Source organism: Ptychodera flava, chromosome 13, assembly GCF_041260155.1.
Source record: "Ptychodera flava strain L36383 chromosome 13, AS_Pfla_20210202, whole genome shotgun sequence".
Lineage (NCBI taxonomy): Eukaryota > Metazoa > Hemichordata > Enteropneusta > Ptychoderidae > Ptychodera > Ptychodera flava.
Genome location: NC_091940.1, coordinates 20,839,524 through 20,857,353, shown reverse-complemented (window position 1 = coordinate 20,857,353; position 17,830 = coordinate 20,839,524). Strand labels below are relative to the sequence as shown.

At 36.3% G+C, this 17,830-nt stretch overlaps 1 protein-coding gene across 4 annotated transcripts in view; it reads left to right on the top strand.

Annotated features, from left to right (window-relative positions):
• LOC139147780 (C-Maf-inducing protein-like) overlaps nucleotides 1-17,830 on the top strand; it is a 95,816-nt gene that overhangs the window by 75,300 nt on the left and 2,686 nt on the right. For 2 of the 4 annotated variants that reach the window (XM_070718983.1, XM_070718981.1), the window contains exons 10-16: nucleotides 3,306-3,332; nucleotides 3,763-3,811; nucleotides 4,879-4,986; nucleotides 8,271-8,387; nucleotides 14,097-14,237; nucleotides 16,653-16,844; nucleotides 17,408-17,584. In XM_070718983.1, coding sequence (XP_070575084.1) covers nucleotides 3,306-3,332; nucleotides 3,763-3,811; nucleotides 4,879-4,986; nucleotides 8,271-8,387; nucleotides 14,097-14,237; nucleotides 16,653-16,844; nucleotides 17,408-17,584 — 811 coding nt within the window. Of the gene's footprint in view, nucleotides 1-3,305; nucleotides 3,333-3,762; nucleotides 3,812-4,878; nucleotides 4,987-8,270; nucleotides 8,388-14,096; nucleotides 14,238-16,649; nucleotides 16,845-17,407; nucleotides 17,585-17,830 lie in introns of all 4 variants that reach the window. The other 2 variants (XM_070718982.1, XM_070718980.1) reach the window with 1 other exon arrangement.

Genomic DNA, 17,830 nt, shown 5'->3' with positions numbered 1-17,830 from the left:
AGATGAGGGATTAAAATGAATGACATTAAAATGGGTATTGTAGATGAACATAGCAGATGAGGGATTAAAATGAATGACCTTAAAATGGGTGTCGTAGATGAACATAGCAGATGAGGGATTAAAATGAATGACCTTAAAATGAGTGTTCTAGATGAACATAGCAGATGAGGGATTAAAATGAATGACCTTAAAATGAGTGTTGTAGATGAACATAGCAGATGAGGGGATTAAAATGAATGACCTTAAAATGGGTATTGTAGATGAACATGGCAGATGAGGGATTAAAATGAATGACCTTAAAATGGGTATTGTAGATGAACATAGCAGATGAGGGATTAAAATGAATGACCTTAAAATGGGTATTGTAGATGAACATAGCAGATGAGGGATTAAAATGAATGACCTTAAAATGAGTGTTGCAGATGAACATAGCAGATGAGGGATTAAAATGAATGACCTTAAAATGGTATTGTAGATGAACATGGCAGATGAGGGATTAAAATGAATGACCTTAAAATGGGTGTTGTAGATGAACATAGCAGATGAGGGATTAAAATGAATGACCTTAAAATGAGTGTTCTAGATGAACATAGCAGATGAGGGATTAAAATGAATGACCTTAAAATGGTATTGTAGATGAACATGGCAGATGAGGGATTAAAATGAATGACATTAAAATGGGTATTGTAGATGAACATAGCAGATGAGGGATTAAAATGAATGACCTTAAAATGGGTGTCGTAGATGAACATAGCAGATGAGGGATTAAAATGAATGACCTTAAAATGAGTGTTCTAGATGAACATAGCAGATGAGGGATTAAAATGAATGACCTTAAAATGAGTGTTGTAGATGAACATAGCAGATGAGGGATTAAAATGAATGACCTTAAAATGGGTATTGTAGATGAACATAGCAGATGAGGGATTAAAATGAATGACCTTAAAATGGGTGTTGTAGATGAACATAGCAGATGAGGGATTAAAATGAATGACCTTAAAATGGGTATTGTAGATGAACATAGCAGATGAGGGATTAAAATGAATGACCTTAAAATGGGTATTGTAGATGAACATAGCAGATGAGGGATTAAAATGAATGACCTTAAAATGGGTGTTGTAGATGAACATAGCAGATGAGGGATTAAAATGAATGACCTTAAAATTGGTATTGTAGATGAACATGGCAGATGAGGGATTAAAAATGAATGACCTTAAAATGGGTATTGTAGATGAACATAGCAGATGAGGGATTAAAATGAATGACCTTAAAATGAGTGTTCTAGATGAACATAGCAGATGAGGGATTAAAATGAATGACCTTAAAATGGGTATTGTAGATGAACATAGCAGATGAGGGATTAAAATGAATGACCTTAAAATGGGTATTGTAGATGACATAGCAGATAGGGATTAAATGAATGACCTTAAAATGGTATTGTAGATGAACATAGCAGATGAGGGATTAAAATGAATGACCTTAAAATGAGTGTTCTAGATGAACATAGCAGATGAGGATTAAATGAATGACCTTAAAATGAGTGTTCTAGATGAACATAGCAGATGAGGGATTAAAATGAATGACCTTAAAATGGGTGTTGTAGATGAACATAGCAGATGAGGGATTAAAATGAATGACCTTAAAATTGGTATTGTAGATGAACATGGCAGATGAGGGATTAAAATGAATGACCTTAAAATGAGTGTTGTAGATGAACATAGCAGATGAGGATTAAAATGAATGACCTTAAAATGGGTGTTGTAGATGAACATAGCAGATGAGGGATTAAAATGAATGACCTTAAAATGGTATTGTAGATGAACATGGCAGATGAGGGATTAAAATGAATGACCTTAAAATGGGTATTGTAGATGAACATGGCAGATGAGGGATTAAAATGAATGACCTTAAAATGGGTATTGTAGATGAACATGCAGATGAGGGATTAAAATGAATGACCTAAAATGGGTGTTGTAGATGAACTTAGCAATGAGGGATTAAAATGAATGACCTTAAAATGAGTGTTCTAGATGAACATAGCAGATGAGGGATTAAAATGAATGACCTTAAAATGGGTATTGTAGATGAACATAGCAGATGAGGGCTTAAAATGAATGACCTTAAATGGGTATTGTAGATGAACATGTAGCAATGAGGGGATTAAAATGAATGACCTTAAAATGAGTGTTCTAGATGAACATAGCAGATGAGGGATTAAAATGAATGACCTTAAAATGGGTGTTCTAGATGAACATAGCAGATGAGGGATTAAAATGAATGACCTTAAAATGGTGTTCTAGATGAACATAGCAGATGAGGGATTAAAATGAATGACCTAAAATGGGTATTGTAGATGAACATAGCAGATGAGGGATTAAAATGAATGACCTTAAAATGGGTATTGTAGATGAACATAGCAGATGAGGGATTAAAATGAATGACCTTAAAATGGGTATTGTAGATGAACATAGCAGATGAGGGATTAAAATGAATGACCTTAAAATGGGTATTGTAGATGAACATGAGCAGATGAGGGATTAAAATGAATGACCTTAAAATGGGTATTGTAGATGAACATAGCAGATGAGGGATTAAAATGAATGACCTTAAAATGGGTGTCGTAGATGAACATAGCAGATGAGGGATTAAAATGAATGACCTTAAAATGGGTGTTGTAGATGAACATAGCAGATGAGGGATTAAAATGAATGACCTTAAAATGGGTATTGTAGATGAACATAGCAGATGAGGGATTAAAATGAATGACCTTAAAATGGGTGTTGTAGATGAACATAGCAGATGAGGGATTAAAATGAATGACCTTAAAATGGGTGTCGTAGATGAACATAGCAGATGAGGGATTAAAATGAATGACCTTAAAATGGGTGTCGTAGATGAACATAGCAGATGAGGGATTAAAATGAATGACCTTAAAATGGGTGTCGTAGATGAACATAGCAGATGAGGGATTAAAATGAATGACCTTAAAATGGGTGTCGTAGATGAACATAGCAGATGAGGGATTAAAACAAAATGTTCACTTGCATCAACCAAACACAATACAAAATGTCAACTTCATCAACCAAACACAATACAAAATGTCCACTTGCATCAACCAAACACAATACAAAATGTCAACTTCATCAACCAAACACAATCAACAGGGGCTAGTCACCATGTGGCTTGACTGTCTGGTACAATGTAACAAGGTATTATATTTTTGAAGTAATGAATCAGTGGATTAGCATTTGTTTGATATGCCACACATGTAATAACTATAATCTTCTTTGTTTTTATCCTCCTAGGGCTTTGGTACACGAGAGATTTACTGTGTAAGTGTTGCTGATGTTTTGTGTCCTGTTTCCTCTCTGCCAACAACTTGCATATGTTGACCCGAATTGAAGATTAGAGGGCCCTGCAGTAGTTGTAACTTTTGCTTGTGAATCAGAAAAGAATTGTTGTATTTTGAGAGTCTGAGTATCTGTCCTCAGAGCACATTATACCATAATCTTCCTTTTTTTGCATCATATATAAACCAAAAAGAGAAGAAAGAAGATTGCAGCATTAAAAACAAACAAACAAACCAGCCAAAGCGCTCAGAAAAATTACAACGTATAACCATGTTCATCCAAGGGCTCTCAAGTTTCATTGCCAAATTTAACAATATGTTTGTGGGAAATTACAGTGATCAAGTTATCATGACATCCAAAGACAATGAAACATGTTTCTTTCTTTTAATGCTACTTTTCTGTTTTATTGCAGCCATTTAAAATATGTCATTAGAAGATTTGCAGAGGATAACAGATGTGAGGTTAGTAAGGGCAAGGTTCTATATTTTTACACAATATACGGTAGATATTCAGTGTTCTCTCTCTCTCTCTCTCTCTCTCTGTATCTATGTATGTGTCTGTGTATTGCATGTATCTACCGGTTCATGTATAAATGTTGGTCTACAAAATCCCACAACATGACTGAAATAATTTCTCTTGAGGCTCAGCTTTGTGATGTGTTTTCTGGTATTTTGTGTTTTTTTTCTGTGAAAGACATTTTTTTGTTCAAGCTCCCAAAGTCGTGCCTAAATGCTTTGAGTTTTGCTTGTCACTACAGCTTGTATGTGTGAAATGCCCAATGTGATGCATTGACAACTGAATTCTAGTCCAGACTAGAATTCAGTCGTCAACAATAATAGTTGCATATTGTACACAAATATATCATGTTGACAAGACTTTATACACTGTACTCTGCATTTCAATATGCTTTGGGGAAAAGAATAAGAAAGTGCCTTTTTTAATGAACAAAAATTATAAAAATATCCGCAAAAGTTACAGCGCTGTTGTTTATTATTGGCACTTAAACGTTTGAAACATGCATCTTTGCATGCTTACACTCAGACATCCGTGAGTATATATGTAATGTATACATAGATACTGAAAAGCACAGATTTGCAAATGTGCAAAATGACTTGAACCCCGTGTGACCCAAGCTCCTAATCAAGGAATTCCAGGCACTGACACTGTACAGCAACTCAGTATCGGCTGTTAAAGGCCTTGCCATAGCTTAGCATTCTGAACAGCTGTAGCCAACATTTATGTTAAGAAAGAAAAAAATAATCATGTTGTGTCTTTTCATCATTGCATTTATTACAATAAGTAGACCTGACTCTCTTCAGATGCCCCAACTTATGGGTACTGTTAATTTAATGTTTAATATATTTGTTAAGGCGACTAACACGTGTTTCAAGTTCGACTATTGATGTTTCATGATATCAGTAAGCATTTCTGTAAGGGGGAGACAGTGTGATTAATTTCAGAGTAAATCTGTGATATGTGACTTGACTGTGAAAAATAGGTAAATCCATGTGCTTTTATCCACCTGTAGGTGCACACAGCAGTGTGTGGTGTGCGAGACGGCAAAGACGGCTGGTTCAATATATACTGCCCTGGCGGATTAGCATGTGATGATGATGGAGAACTTTTCTCAGCCATGGTAAGATTAAAGCACACTCTACAAAATTAAAGTGCAAATAATATCACCCATATTTTGAGAAGAGATAAATAATTCGTGTCAGGTAGGTAATCTTTGTAAATGGATTCTGAAAACAGGATATCTGTCGAAACCTCCAAAAATTTAGATTGGAATTGTCCGCCAAATGTTCAAAAAACTCCTAGAGACAGACCCCTCCCTTTGAAAAATGAACCCCTTCCATAACATCCCTCTTTCGCGAATCAAACCAGGATAGCATGATGCCAACCTATTCATTTAAAGACGTCAGGGTATATATGTCTGACAAAAAATGTTTTCAGCTTGACAGAAATTGTATGTTACATAGTAAATACTATGATATACGGTACATGTACAAAGACTGATGGCTGTAAAATGATCTGTGCATGGAAATACACAATTTGTGTTGAAATACTAGGCAAATGATTCCGAAGGATGGACAGCTTTAACTCTGTTTACAAAATAAATAGATTTTGTAGCTCACGTGTGTGAACACATGGGCTAATGTCATAGCGATGTCTGTCTGTCTGTCTGTCCATGTGTGTGTGTGTGTGTGTGTATGTGTCTGTCTGTTTGTTTACATGATAACTCAAAAACGCCTGAACGGATTCAAGTCAGATTGGTAGACAGGTACCATATGCTACTTGCAAGAACTGATTAGATTTTGGTTAGTGTGGCGTGCATATTAATGAAGTTATGCAATATCCTTTTTTTCCTTACAATGGTTTCCCTATGGAGACGATAATGACAGTGTAGACATATATCAAGAAATACTGCACAAAATTTCATGCAACTTTTCACAGATGACAATCTCAGAACATTATCATGATACTGTGAGTGTCATGTCAATTATCCGCTCATTTGCATATTTTATGAACTTTTTTATTAGTGACATAACTCTGAAATTCCTGCACCAAACTTGATGATACATGCAACAAATATTGATCTGATTTATATCCAATTGTACTGAGAAGCATTGAGCAGTGTCAAGTTAATAAATAGCTCATTTGCATATTTCATGAAGTTTTATAATTAGTCATATAACTCTGAAATAACTGCAACAAATGTGTTGAAAACTGTTGCGTATACTGATCGGACAGATATCTAACTTTGTTGTAAAGCATTCAGTAGTGTGAAGTTAATTAAGGGTTCATTTGCATATTTAATGAACTTTGTAATTAGGTATATAACTCTGAAATTACGGCACCAAATTTTGTGAAACGTGCTACAGATATTGATCTGATAAATATTTAATTGTGCTATAAACATCGAACAGTCTCAAGTTTATTTAGGGCTCATTTGCATATTTAATGAATTTGATGAGATTCGCTACAAATGTTTATCACATTAAAATATATCAGCTGTGAAAGATATTAAGGGGTGACATAAAAGATAATGGATAATTTGCATATTTAATAAACTTTCCTTATTTGGGATATATATCTGATTTGACTTGATCAAAATTGACTAAACTTGGTATGTATATTGAAGATACTATGATTTAACATTATTGAAAGTCATTAAGCAATTTCACTTCTGCCAATTCCTTATTTACTTATTTAATGAACTTTCCTAATTAGGGATATTTACCTGTCTTGACTAGACCAAAGTTGACGAATTGCTTTTTACATTAAAGATACTATGATACCACATTATTGAAAGTCATTTCTACTTCAGCCAATTCCTAATTTGCAAATTTAATGAGAACATTTCAGTCAATTCCTAATTTGCATATTTTAATAAAATTTCCTGATTGGGGATATATACTTGGATTTAAAATTAATCTGTGGTGAATATTATTCATTATGTTGATCATAACACTTTCAATGAAGTTGCAAACATGTGGCAAAGGTTCAAATTTATACATAACTGCAATATAATGAAACACGTGAGCATTTTCAGTTCATATCTTGTTAAAACATGCATGCTACAGTTTCGCTGCTGCACGCAAGATGTATTTTCCAAGAAAACTGAGAGATTATGGCAGAAGTCTTTCAGGAATTGCTGGCTTACTGTTTAATATCGTATTATTATTGTTTGTCTGCCAGACACAGCGCGCTGAAGCTATTAGCCTCTTGTAGAGAGATTATTTAGAGATTGAATATATGTCATGTAGATATTGTCATAGGAAAGCTCATCAATACATGTCAATCGTTACGCGTCATTGCTGGCTGCCCTCTGTATTGAGTTTATCGATCACTCTGGAAAGCCGCATCAGTGATATGTATCATGTCTGACAAGATACCCCTACCGGATTAAAAGCTACTTATCCAAACAGTAATGATAGTTTATTGTCCGATACAAAAGCCATTTAGCGGAACATCTTGTGATGAGGGATTTTCCTCTGATTAAGTTCAGTTTGAATGGTGATTTGTATTTTTATTTGCTGTGTAAATTCCCTTGCTTTGATTGTGTCAATGATAGCCATTGATGAAACACTGATGAAATATGATGTATATTATATGGCTGTAGATTACATGATGTCCGGGTCCCAGCCTTACCATATCTGTTTTGGGTAAACATGGTTTTATTAAGCACAGATCAACCTAAAGTAGTTTTGTGTGTTATGTAGATTATTTGGCTGGCTAAGAGTTTGACATATACCACCAAATTTGCATACATCTCTGAGAGTTGATCGGGCGACCCCCCCCGCACCCCCCCCCCCCCCCCCCCCCCCCCCCCCCCCCCCCCCCCCCCCCCCTTACCTTAAGTATCATTTTGGGACTGAACACCTAGTGCATTTACCTGAATAAATATGGTACTACTTTTTGAGTGTATACCAATCTTGCTGCCAGACAATTATACTCGCCCAACTGTTCACGTAACACATGCTTCAAAATTGAAAGTCTTACTGTAACTTTGCTCAAGCTTTCAGGCCATCCCAGACCCTTTCAAAATCAAGAAGAAAAATTCAAAGGTTACCTTGCATAATTTGGTACTAGAGAAACAAATAATTCATTATCTATCAACACTTAAAGGTCAAAATGGCTGCCAATGCTATATTAACTCTATGGGGGTGAAGTAGATTTTTGGTTTTCACAAAAATAAGCTGTTGAAAGCTTCATTTACTTTGTGCGGTTCAAAATGAGCTCTAACAAATGGAAAACCAATAAGGTGTTGCAAATGTTTGAGAGTCCAAATATCTGTCCCCCTAGGCACATTCTACCTTAATATTGAGAGTAGAAATAATATTTTCATGCTGAAAGATGCCCATTCATTGTGTTCACCATCATTATCGTTGATGCTATTTTTTTGGGCTTCCTTGTCAGATGCGACAACTTGTCAGCTGCTGTTGTAAACGGAAACGATTCCTGCAGATGGTATGTCGCAAGTTGTTGGGTCCATGCATGCTGATGGCTCTCCGACGAGATAATGTTATAATGGAGGTAGGTACATTCCGGTGTATTATGGATCTTTGACAGATGGATGCTATCATGTGACTACATGGCTGTCTCATTTACTGCATTAGTGTGGAGTATAACTTATTGGAACATACTAATCAAATATATTTCATGTTCTTTTTGTGTGTCGTATTGTATATTCCAACTATGATCAACCGCATGACTGTACTACAGAAATGAAACTGACAATTTTTGTCTAGCATATTCTTTCTGTAAGATGATTCAGAAAATTCAGTTTCAGCCCCGTGTTGCAATGGATTGCGAGATTTCCATTTGTTGAAGGGTAGGACTTGGCTTAACAGCGTGGATTTCTGGTACATGTGATGTCATCTCTTCCCCATTCGCAAAAGACACCGAAGAATGTATTACCTTAATTGTTGACAATATCAAGCATTTTGCAAAATGTTCAACAATGTGATGGACCAACATTCAACATGTTTCAATTTGCTGAACAGTGTAACATACTTAAATATCAAGAAATGCCATAAAAACAGGTTGTTAGCAAAAGTGAAATATAAGGGGAGGAATATGAGCTTCACCCCCGTACCCTTGCACTTCTGTGATGGCTGTCATGCCAACCGATTGCGTGAAGGTTTGAGTGAAGCCAATCATCACAGTGTATTGAACCTAACAGGCCCTCTGATGATGGGCAGGCCAAAGTCATCCAGGGAGAAGGGCAAATGTCAGAGCCCTAAGCAGCAGTGACAACCCCAAGCCCTTGTGTTTTCTTGTGAGTGGAGTTGAACAGCTGAAGGCTGACTAGTAATGAAAGAAGAGCAAGTTATGTGAACCGGAAACCTGAGTATAAGATCTGGAGTGGGAGGATGAGAAAGCAAGCACAGTGTATGCTAGGAGTGAGCGAAAAAGGCAGGATGTGCCCTGCTTTTGAGGGACAAATATGCAAATGATAGTACACAAGATTGGGGCAAGGACGTGTCCAGCCATGCAATAGATACAGATATTCAGCACATATTAGACACCAGTTAGAAATCCAAAATTCGTGTATTCATCAAATATCTGGGTGTTACTAGTGTAGAGTTTTATTCATTTATTTACATGGAACAAGTGGAAAGTGTTGTAGAACATAAAATTTAATGGAAGTGTTGTTTCGTGTTAGCAGCTTTTTAACGGATTATTTCCTGGAATATCATATATATCCGGTGTTGTGTCCTAGTTTATGATAGCAGCTACAGGTAGAAGTTCACATGATGGTTATTGGTTGGCTGGTAGTGGATGTAACTGAGGATGAAAATTGCAACACAAAGCCACAATGTAGTGTTTGTTGTACAACACTTTGTAACATGAATACTGTAAACTGGAATATGTTTGCAGCAAAATATTTTCGTATTTTCTTTCCCGACAAACTATTCGCGGGGCGAAATATTTGCGAAAGGAGGAGTCATGGGATTGGAATGAAAAGAAGGAGAAACAAATACTTCATTTGACAAATCAAGTTAGTCTTTCTATTAAAGATATCAACTTTATCTATGGAAGTCTACATGTACATAGAACCAAAGTATCACCAAATTATGTAGTATAGTCAGCAGCGGCCATCTTGGATGATGTCATGAATATTAATAAGTTGGTATGAGAGCTTCGCGTGTGGGGAAATGTTCGCGTTTTGCTTGTGGTTGCGAAAGTCACGAAAATATCCCGCACGCAAAAATATTCCGGTTTACAGTATATCATGATTGGGCCACAATACTCGTATTCAGCATTCTTGATATGATAATTCCAGTATACCCAATAAGAGAACTCATAGGATTTGCCCATTTTATATTCACTGATGATGTCGATGGCTTTGCCAAATGCAAGAGTAGTGTCAGCATAACGAGGAAGACAGTTCAAAATTCTGACATGAAATTAAATTCCTGCGATGTGGACATCTTTGAATGGACAAAGGAAACTCAGATTCTTGGAACCTTCTTTTGTTATGTTCAAAGACCTTTTGATTTGACTGGGTACATCTTAGCGTGTAGCTCTGATTTTATCCTGGTGATACAGATTCCAGCATGTGTCAGTTCTTATGGCTGCAGATGCTTTGCTAGTCGGTATCATCACTCGGATTCCTCAATTTCAGAGAGGTCACCACAAGGGCAACACGCCGTTCTTTAGTGTTAAAATCCCTTCCAATTTTACATAACTGGTTTTATTTTAAGTCTTGCCACATAATTTCCACTTTTCAGCAAAATTTTGTTCGCAATATTTATTTTGAAAGTTGAAGAAAATTTCATTCAGTTTCATTTACAGTTTATCTATTAATATGACATGTTGATCCTGAATTTGAAATCTCCAGATGATTAGAAAACCAGATGCTCTGTTAGTGCAAAGTTCCCCTTCAGATATGAGAACATTAAATGTATATCACTGTGAATGATATATGGGCTTGAGAGAGAGACCTACTTTTGTTTTCCTGGAAAAGATAATCGTGATCGAAATTTTCAAGAGTCTCAGTGCAAATATAATAGAAGTAGGTTCTTTATTGTGTGTTGACGTTAAAGCTGAAAATGAAATAATTGAAAAGCGACGTGTTGTTATCGCTCATCGTCTTGTGTGCTCAACACTACACGAGTGATTTGGTATATAAAAAAAACATCTTCTGTATTAGTCCTAGTGCTATTTTAACAGTAGATGTATGAAAGGACACATTTTTATTTTCAGGAAATGCCAACCTGACCAACCAGACAATTTGCTGGGTTTCTGTCATAAAAAAGAACACCTTTTTCACAAGGGTAATGGCTTGTATGTTGTAGCACACAGGGAGAAAATTCTCATTTCTGCCAATTCTGAAACCAAATTAATGAGGATTTCTTTGTCAGTGGATATTTTTCATCCTCTATGCTTGCCGTTATGGCCATCTTTGTATTTTCAGTATGTATCCAGACGACATTAAAAAAATAATGTGGCTAACCCTATACACCTTGAATATGATATTTAAAAAATAATGTTTACCGAATCACTCTGAAGGGCATCTATACACATGACTCATTTTGACTTGGGCCCATCAGTACAGTAGTGTCATGAGAATGTGTTAGTGAATTGTTTTTCAGTTTACATTTGATTAGATTATGTAGTGGTTATGGATGTACCAGAGGTTTACACAGCACACTTGGTTAGCCTACATCCATTAAACATTTTTTTTTAGATCGCCATTATCAAAAACTCAGAAGATATGTTAATTGGTGTAATGTATGCGTATGTTATCATTGTTATTTATTTATAAAGCATAGGTCAAGAGGCATATACACCCAATAAAGAAACTTGGAAAAATATAACATAATTTCAAGGTGATAGAGACAGAAAAATACACAAATTATAACAAAATCAAACATGAAAATAAAAGACACAACAAAAACATTTAATTACAAATAGCAGATACTGTAAATCATTAGAGAATAAGTAGAAATTCTTAACAGTAATGCTTGAAGCTATTCTCAGAAATAGAAAAATGTGTCAGATTGGTTTAAAAGGTGGTTGCGTGCTTCAATTGTTCTCATCAAAAGCACAGGTTTTCTAAGATCAATTCTACTTTCACACTTGATGGAGAAAAGATGGTGTGCGGAGAACAAGCTGTGGAGTATAAAATGGAATGCAGCTTAACAAATTTGGACAATTAATCAAGGCAGTAATAAACCATGAAAAAAACATGAAAAGTCTTCTACGTTTAAATGACCAGGTAATCCAATGAGTCTGTATGTACCCATGCCACTCATCTATTAACATGATTTAAATGTACAAAAAAGGAATGATGTTACAATTGCTTGTATCAGGTAGATATAGTCACTACAGTTAGGACTTGTGTTGTAAATGGAATATTCCTATGTCCCTCCCTACCATTTGGTTTGTACCTACGTCAGGAATGGAATATCCCAAGTAGTCAGGGACATCATTTGATTAAAACATCACAGAGATGCGGGTTACGTGATATTACAACCCCGCTGTATTCTGTTTTCAATTTCTTAATATGCACATGTAATAAATATTTAAAATTGCAATTTTCAAGAACAGTTTGATGACATTGCATTTTAATGCTAATCTCTTTGATGTGCAAAAGTGCATCAACTTTGGCACCTGTGTCACGCCAAGAGATGTAAGATTTTCTTGTTTCACGCAAGTGCATTCAGTTGTGTTAGGTTTGCAGTTGGAGTGTATGTTTCAATATTCATTACTCATGATACAGAAATACACAGTTGCAACTGTAGAAAAGTGACCTACGACATGACTATCCTTATCAAAGTTATTGTCGTATGCTCAGCGATATGCCCTTTAAGTTGTATGTGAATGCGATAAATTAAAGAAAATTTTCCTCCTCCGCAAAAAATCTACACCATACTGGTACATGTTCCAGTAAAGGTCTGTCACCAAGAATTTCTAGAAAAAATTCTTAATTGACTCAAAGAATTCATGGTGACATTACATGTAGTTAGAGGTTACACAGGGGTCATCCAAATTGGTCTGTGTTGTCAGAGTTAAGGTAGTAGATGTCTTAAAATTTAAACTTTTTAAGTCTTTTATACTTTTGTGTTCAAACTCACCTTTTAGCAAACTTTCAAGCAGTTTCTGTCATGTTCAAAAATAAAAACAGTGTCACTTTACAAATATTTGAATTGGTAAAAAAAATTCTCTGTTATCGGTATTTGAAATTTAGAATAACCCCTATCCCAATGTTAACTCTATGGAAGGGGGATTCAAATTTTTTAATCTTCACAAGATTAAAAATGTGAAAGCTTCATTGGCTTCACACAAGGTTCATATTGAGTCCATACGGGCAGCAGACCATGAAAGTATTGTAAAAATAAAAAATCTGAATGTCTGTCCCCGAGGCATATTCTACCTTAAAATTGTTCTTGATGTGATGTTTTAATATTTACCCATTCACCACCATGGTTTGGCCCAAACCTCTTGTTAACACTGGTGATTATGGACCTGTTTAACAGGGGTTTAGGGGTGAATAAGTTAAAACCACTAGTGATACAGTTAAGGTAGATCACGCCTCGGGGACAGATATTCAGACTCTCAAACTTTTACAATTTTTTCCTGATCTACCACTTGTGGGGTTCATTTTGATGCTCTTGCAGAAAGAAAAACTTTCACCATCTTAGTTTTTCGAAAATCGAAAATTTTATTTTTTCTCCATAGAGTTAACACAGGGATGGCAGCCATTTTGAATTTCAAATATCAGTAAATCTTGGGTAATTTGTTTCTCCAGTACTAAAATTTGCATTGTGACCCCTGATTTTTATTCTTGATTTAAAAAGAGAACGGTTGAAAGATTGCTTAAGGAAAGTTTGAGAACAAGTTTTAGTCTTTCACTCTCAAGGTGCATACTACCTTAAACAAAGGGGAATAGCCTGTGTATTTGATTACATTGCAAATATGTAGGGGAGAGAAAGCAAACACCCAAAAATCGTCATTGAAATATTTTCTTCCAATGCAGAAGGTACCATTGTAATAATGCCAGCATATTCTGTCATTTCATTGAATTTCCTGGCATCTTGGCTGATATTGATCCATTTGAACTGCGTCAGAGGAATTTTAATCACTTCCCAGAAACAGAGCACCGAATTTTCAATTGAGTTTCAAATGGAAAATTTCCAGGAAATGACAAAACATTGACATTTTTATGAGGACAGCTTGTGTGAAAGGAGTGTTTCACTGAGTCCAATAAAACGCTGTATGGTTGTACAATTACAGGTACTGTGTGTGCTACTCGAAATGGACCTGGTGGAGAACCATGACGACCGTCTACAGATTATCACAACCCTGGAGAGCACTCCAGAAGGGCGCAAGATGTACGCTGATCTCTGCGAGCGACAGATTGCACTGAAAGAGCTGGTATGTATCTGTTGTTCTGGAGCAAAAAAAATATGAAATACTGCCAAGATATTGCCTGGAGGCTCTTCACGCTCTTGTCTTTATTAGAGCTGTGTTAGTGAGTGACATGATTGCTTTGCTGGAAAGATCTAAAAGTCAAAGAGCATTGCACTTTTCATTACAGACGGTAAATTAGTTTTTGTTAGTTCATTGTGATATTGGACGACTATTTTGAAGCTGCCAAGCACACTCTTGAGGATACTCAGAGTCGTCATGTGTGTGCAGCATGGCCTCTCAACCGTACCAGTGTCTACGCAATCTTTCTTTAAATAACTGCTTTCTTCCATATTATCTTGATGTGTATTATAAAACTATTCTGGATAATGGAAGGGATGGAGAGAAGTAGGTTGTGTATAGAAACAAGCGCTCAGTGTACAATATTTGCTGTATTTCATCATGTTTAACACAAAGTCTGTTTTATAATCAGCCGTATTTCTAATCAATCTGATTTAAATCAGATTTAGAGATAGTGACGTTTCCACCTGTGCTTGTCCTTTGCTGTTTCTTGTTTAGTTCTGAACGCTTTCCTATATCTGACCCACCGCCATAGGAGATCCCATTCAAATCTTGCACTTTGCTAGAGCCAATCAGGTGGTCTTTTTTAAATACAATGCAGCAATCCATAACAAGTGGTGGTTGTAAACCTCTTTCCAATTGGTCGGTTGTTCTAAGTGATGTGTGAGATTTGAACGTGATCTATCTATGGCACTGCGTCAAATGTAGTGAGGTGATTAGCAGCAAACAATATCGTCAAAGAATAAGCAAAGATGGAAACATCTCCATCTCTATATCTGATCGTAATCAGATTGGTTTCTAATATAACGAGCACTGAAAATTCAGTATCATAGATCAATATACCGCTTCGATAGGTTCATCTAGCTCGAGTGGGCCATATTTGTTGGACTGGGTAATATTAGGTATGTTGTATGGAAGTAGATTTGATAAAGCATAATAAATGAGATTGTACTTCTTCCTTGTGGCTCAGGTTTTGCTGGCTTCAACTTGCTTGACTGGGCTTGACTTAATGGTGCTGGGTAATATTAGGTGTACTATATTGTGAAGTGAAGTGTGCTATTTGACTGTCAAGGAAACATAATGTGGCAGGTTATTGGGGCCGTGGCCATGTAGTTGAAGTGTTGTGGATAATTAGAAAAGCCAGCTTTGAATTTGCCCATGCATTCAAGCTGATTTCTCAAATACTATGATCAGTGTAATCACATATTGATGTAATTCAGCATTTCTGTAACATTCAAACATGAATATCAAGAATATTTTTCAACAGCATGGAGTACTTTAAGGTAGTATGCGCCTTGAAAGTAAAAGACTCAAACTTTCACTCAGACTTTCCCCAGAGAAACTTTTGACCATTTTCTTACCTAATCAAGGATAAAAATCAGGAGTTCAACATACAAAATTTGGTACTAGCGGGACAAATTACCTAAGATTTCCCAATATTTGAAATTCAAAATGGCCACTACTCCTATGTTATCTCTATGAGTAAAAATGAAATTTTCAATTTTCGAAAAAACTAAGATTATGAAAACTGTTCTTACTCCAGGAGCTTTAAAATGAGTCCAAACAAGTGGTAGATCAGAATAGAATTGAAAAAATTTGAAGGCCAGAATGTTTGTCCCAGAGGCGCATTCTACCTTAATGATATATACTAACATATGAACTGCTGATATGAAATAAAACCTTACGTGGTTTGAACATTACGAGTGTACATAGATAAAGTAGATTTGATTGACACCACTTTATAAATTATTGTGTCCAGTGTTATTGTTATGTACTGTCATCAAGTAAATGTTTTCATCCTACGAAAGTTTCCTCTGATTCTAAGCAATCATATCACAGGAGAGAAGGCTGGTGTTGGCACAGTTCAAAATCACTTCCCTATCTTCCTCATTCTCTGTGTGTGTATTTTGCTGTCTGCTGCTTGTATGGCAGTTCCATGTGATATATCTTTGCCAGAAGTTATGTCTCATCGGTGTAGGGGAGTTTGAGTCAGCACGTGCTGCATTTACCAAGGCCAGTTCAAGGGATGACCCATTACATATTCTCATGACATACTTCATCCGTATGTGCATTCTGCTGTGTGTTGTGAAGCAAAGTCATCCGTAATCTAAATATGCCCATATATGGTCAAAGGGTCATTCCTTGGTATTCAAAATGCCCATGTGAGGACGCTGTTTTTTAAAAAGCGGCCACCCGCTTAAAATTTGTGATTGGTTAGATTTTCTCTTTCCATGGTAACTGTGGCAAAATTGGAACAGGTGACAGTATACCTTTAACGCCATGAAGAGACTTTTCATGAACATTGCTTGCTGTCCATGCAGGGGAATTTCAGTCAGTGTGTTCTGTTTTTACCAACAGCAGTCCAAAGGAGGTCCCAAGACGTTGTCTCTACCACCCAAGTCTACCGATGCCGATCTGCATCAGCTTCTCAATTCAGGGTCTTTCGGCAACCTAGAGTGTTTGAATCTTGCTTTTACACACGTTACCAGTGCCTGCGCTGAAACCATCATCCGACTGCCAAACTTGAAATATCTCAACCTGTGGTCTACTAACGTGAGTCTTTCCCCTTTAATATTTCTCTGTTAATTGTGCTGCAAATGATTAATTTTGATGGTAGATAATTGGTTTCTGCTTTGTCTGAATCCATGAAGCACTAGTCAGTTGCAGATTTGATCAGAAAGAAAGTGTTACCTCAAGCCATGTAATTGGTTATCGTGTGATACAGGTTTTCAACCACCTAACCCGGCCAAAATCCAGTGTATATAGATCTAGAATCTGATAACCTGTCTCTGAAATGCTGCCTGAAGTTTTGCTATATTTCACATTTTTACCACATTATGCACTGATAATTATCAGTACACTGTGTATTCACAGCATTTAATAAACACTCGAATAGCGCTTCAGAGAGGCTGCTCCACCTTGATCTAATATGTGCAAAGAAATACCCTTGTCATTTAATGTATCATACATGTATGTATATAACATCCCATAGCAGTCTTCTAAAACATAATGTGGTCTGTACTGGATAGTTGCTGTAGGAAAAATGGCAGGCTTGAAGTCGCAACGTCTCAATCAAATTAAAAGAGTATTTTTTTCCCTTTTATCTTTTTTTTCAGTTTGGTGATGCAGGCTTGCAGCTTATCTCTGAACACTTGCTGAAACTGCAAGTGTTAAACCTGTGCGAGACCCCGGTCACAGACAAGGGCCTCAACTGCCTAACACAGATAAAAAGTTTAAGACGACTCAACCTGAACAGTACTCAACTGTCTGCACTTACATTTGTCAAACTTAAGGTAAGGAGAAATTACATATAACCTAAAGTCTTTCAAAATGTATCAGTGTATTGGCACCAGGGAAATCTGCTTAATATATCGGTCTCTCTATTAAAAATCCTGATAAGCCGTGACCTTTGTACTGTCTTCTGTCAGTTGAACCCCTTCATCACAATGGTTTTTCCCATCCCTGTCATTATCAATGGGAAAGTTCGACCTATGTAAGGGAAATGTGGGTGAAAACATCATGTTTTTTTCTTCCGAAAC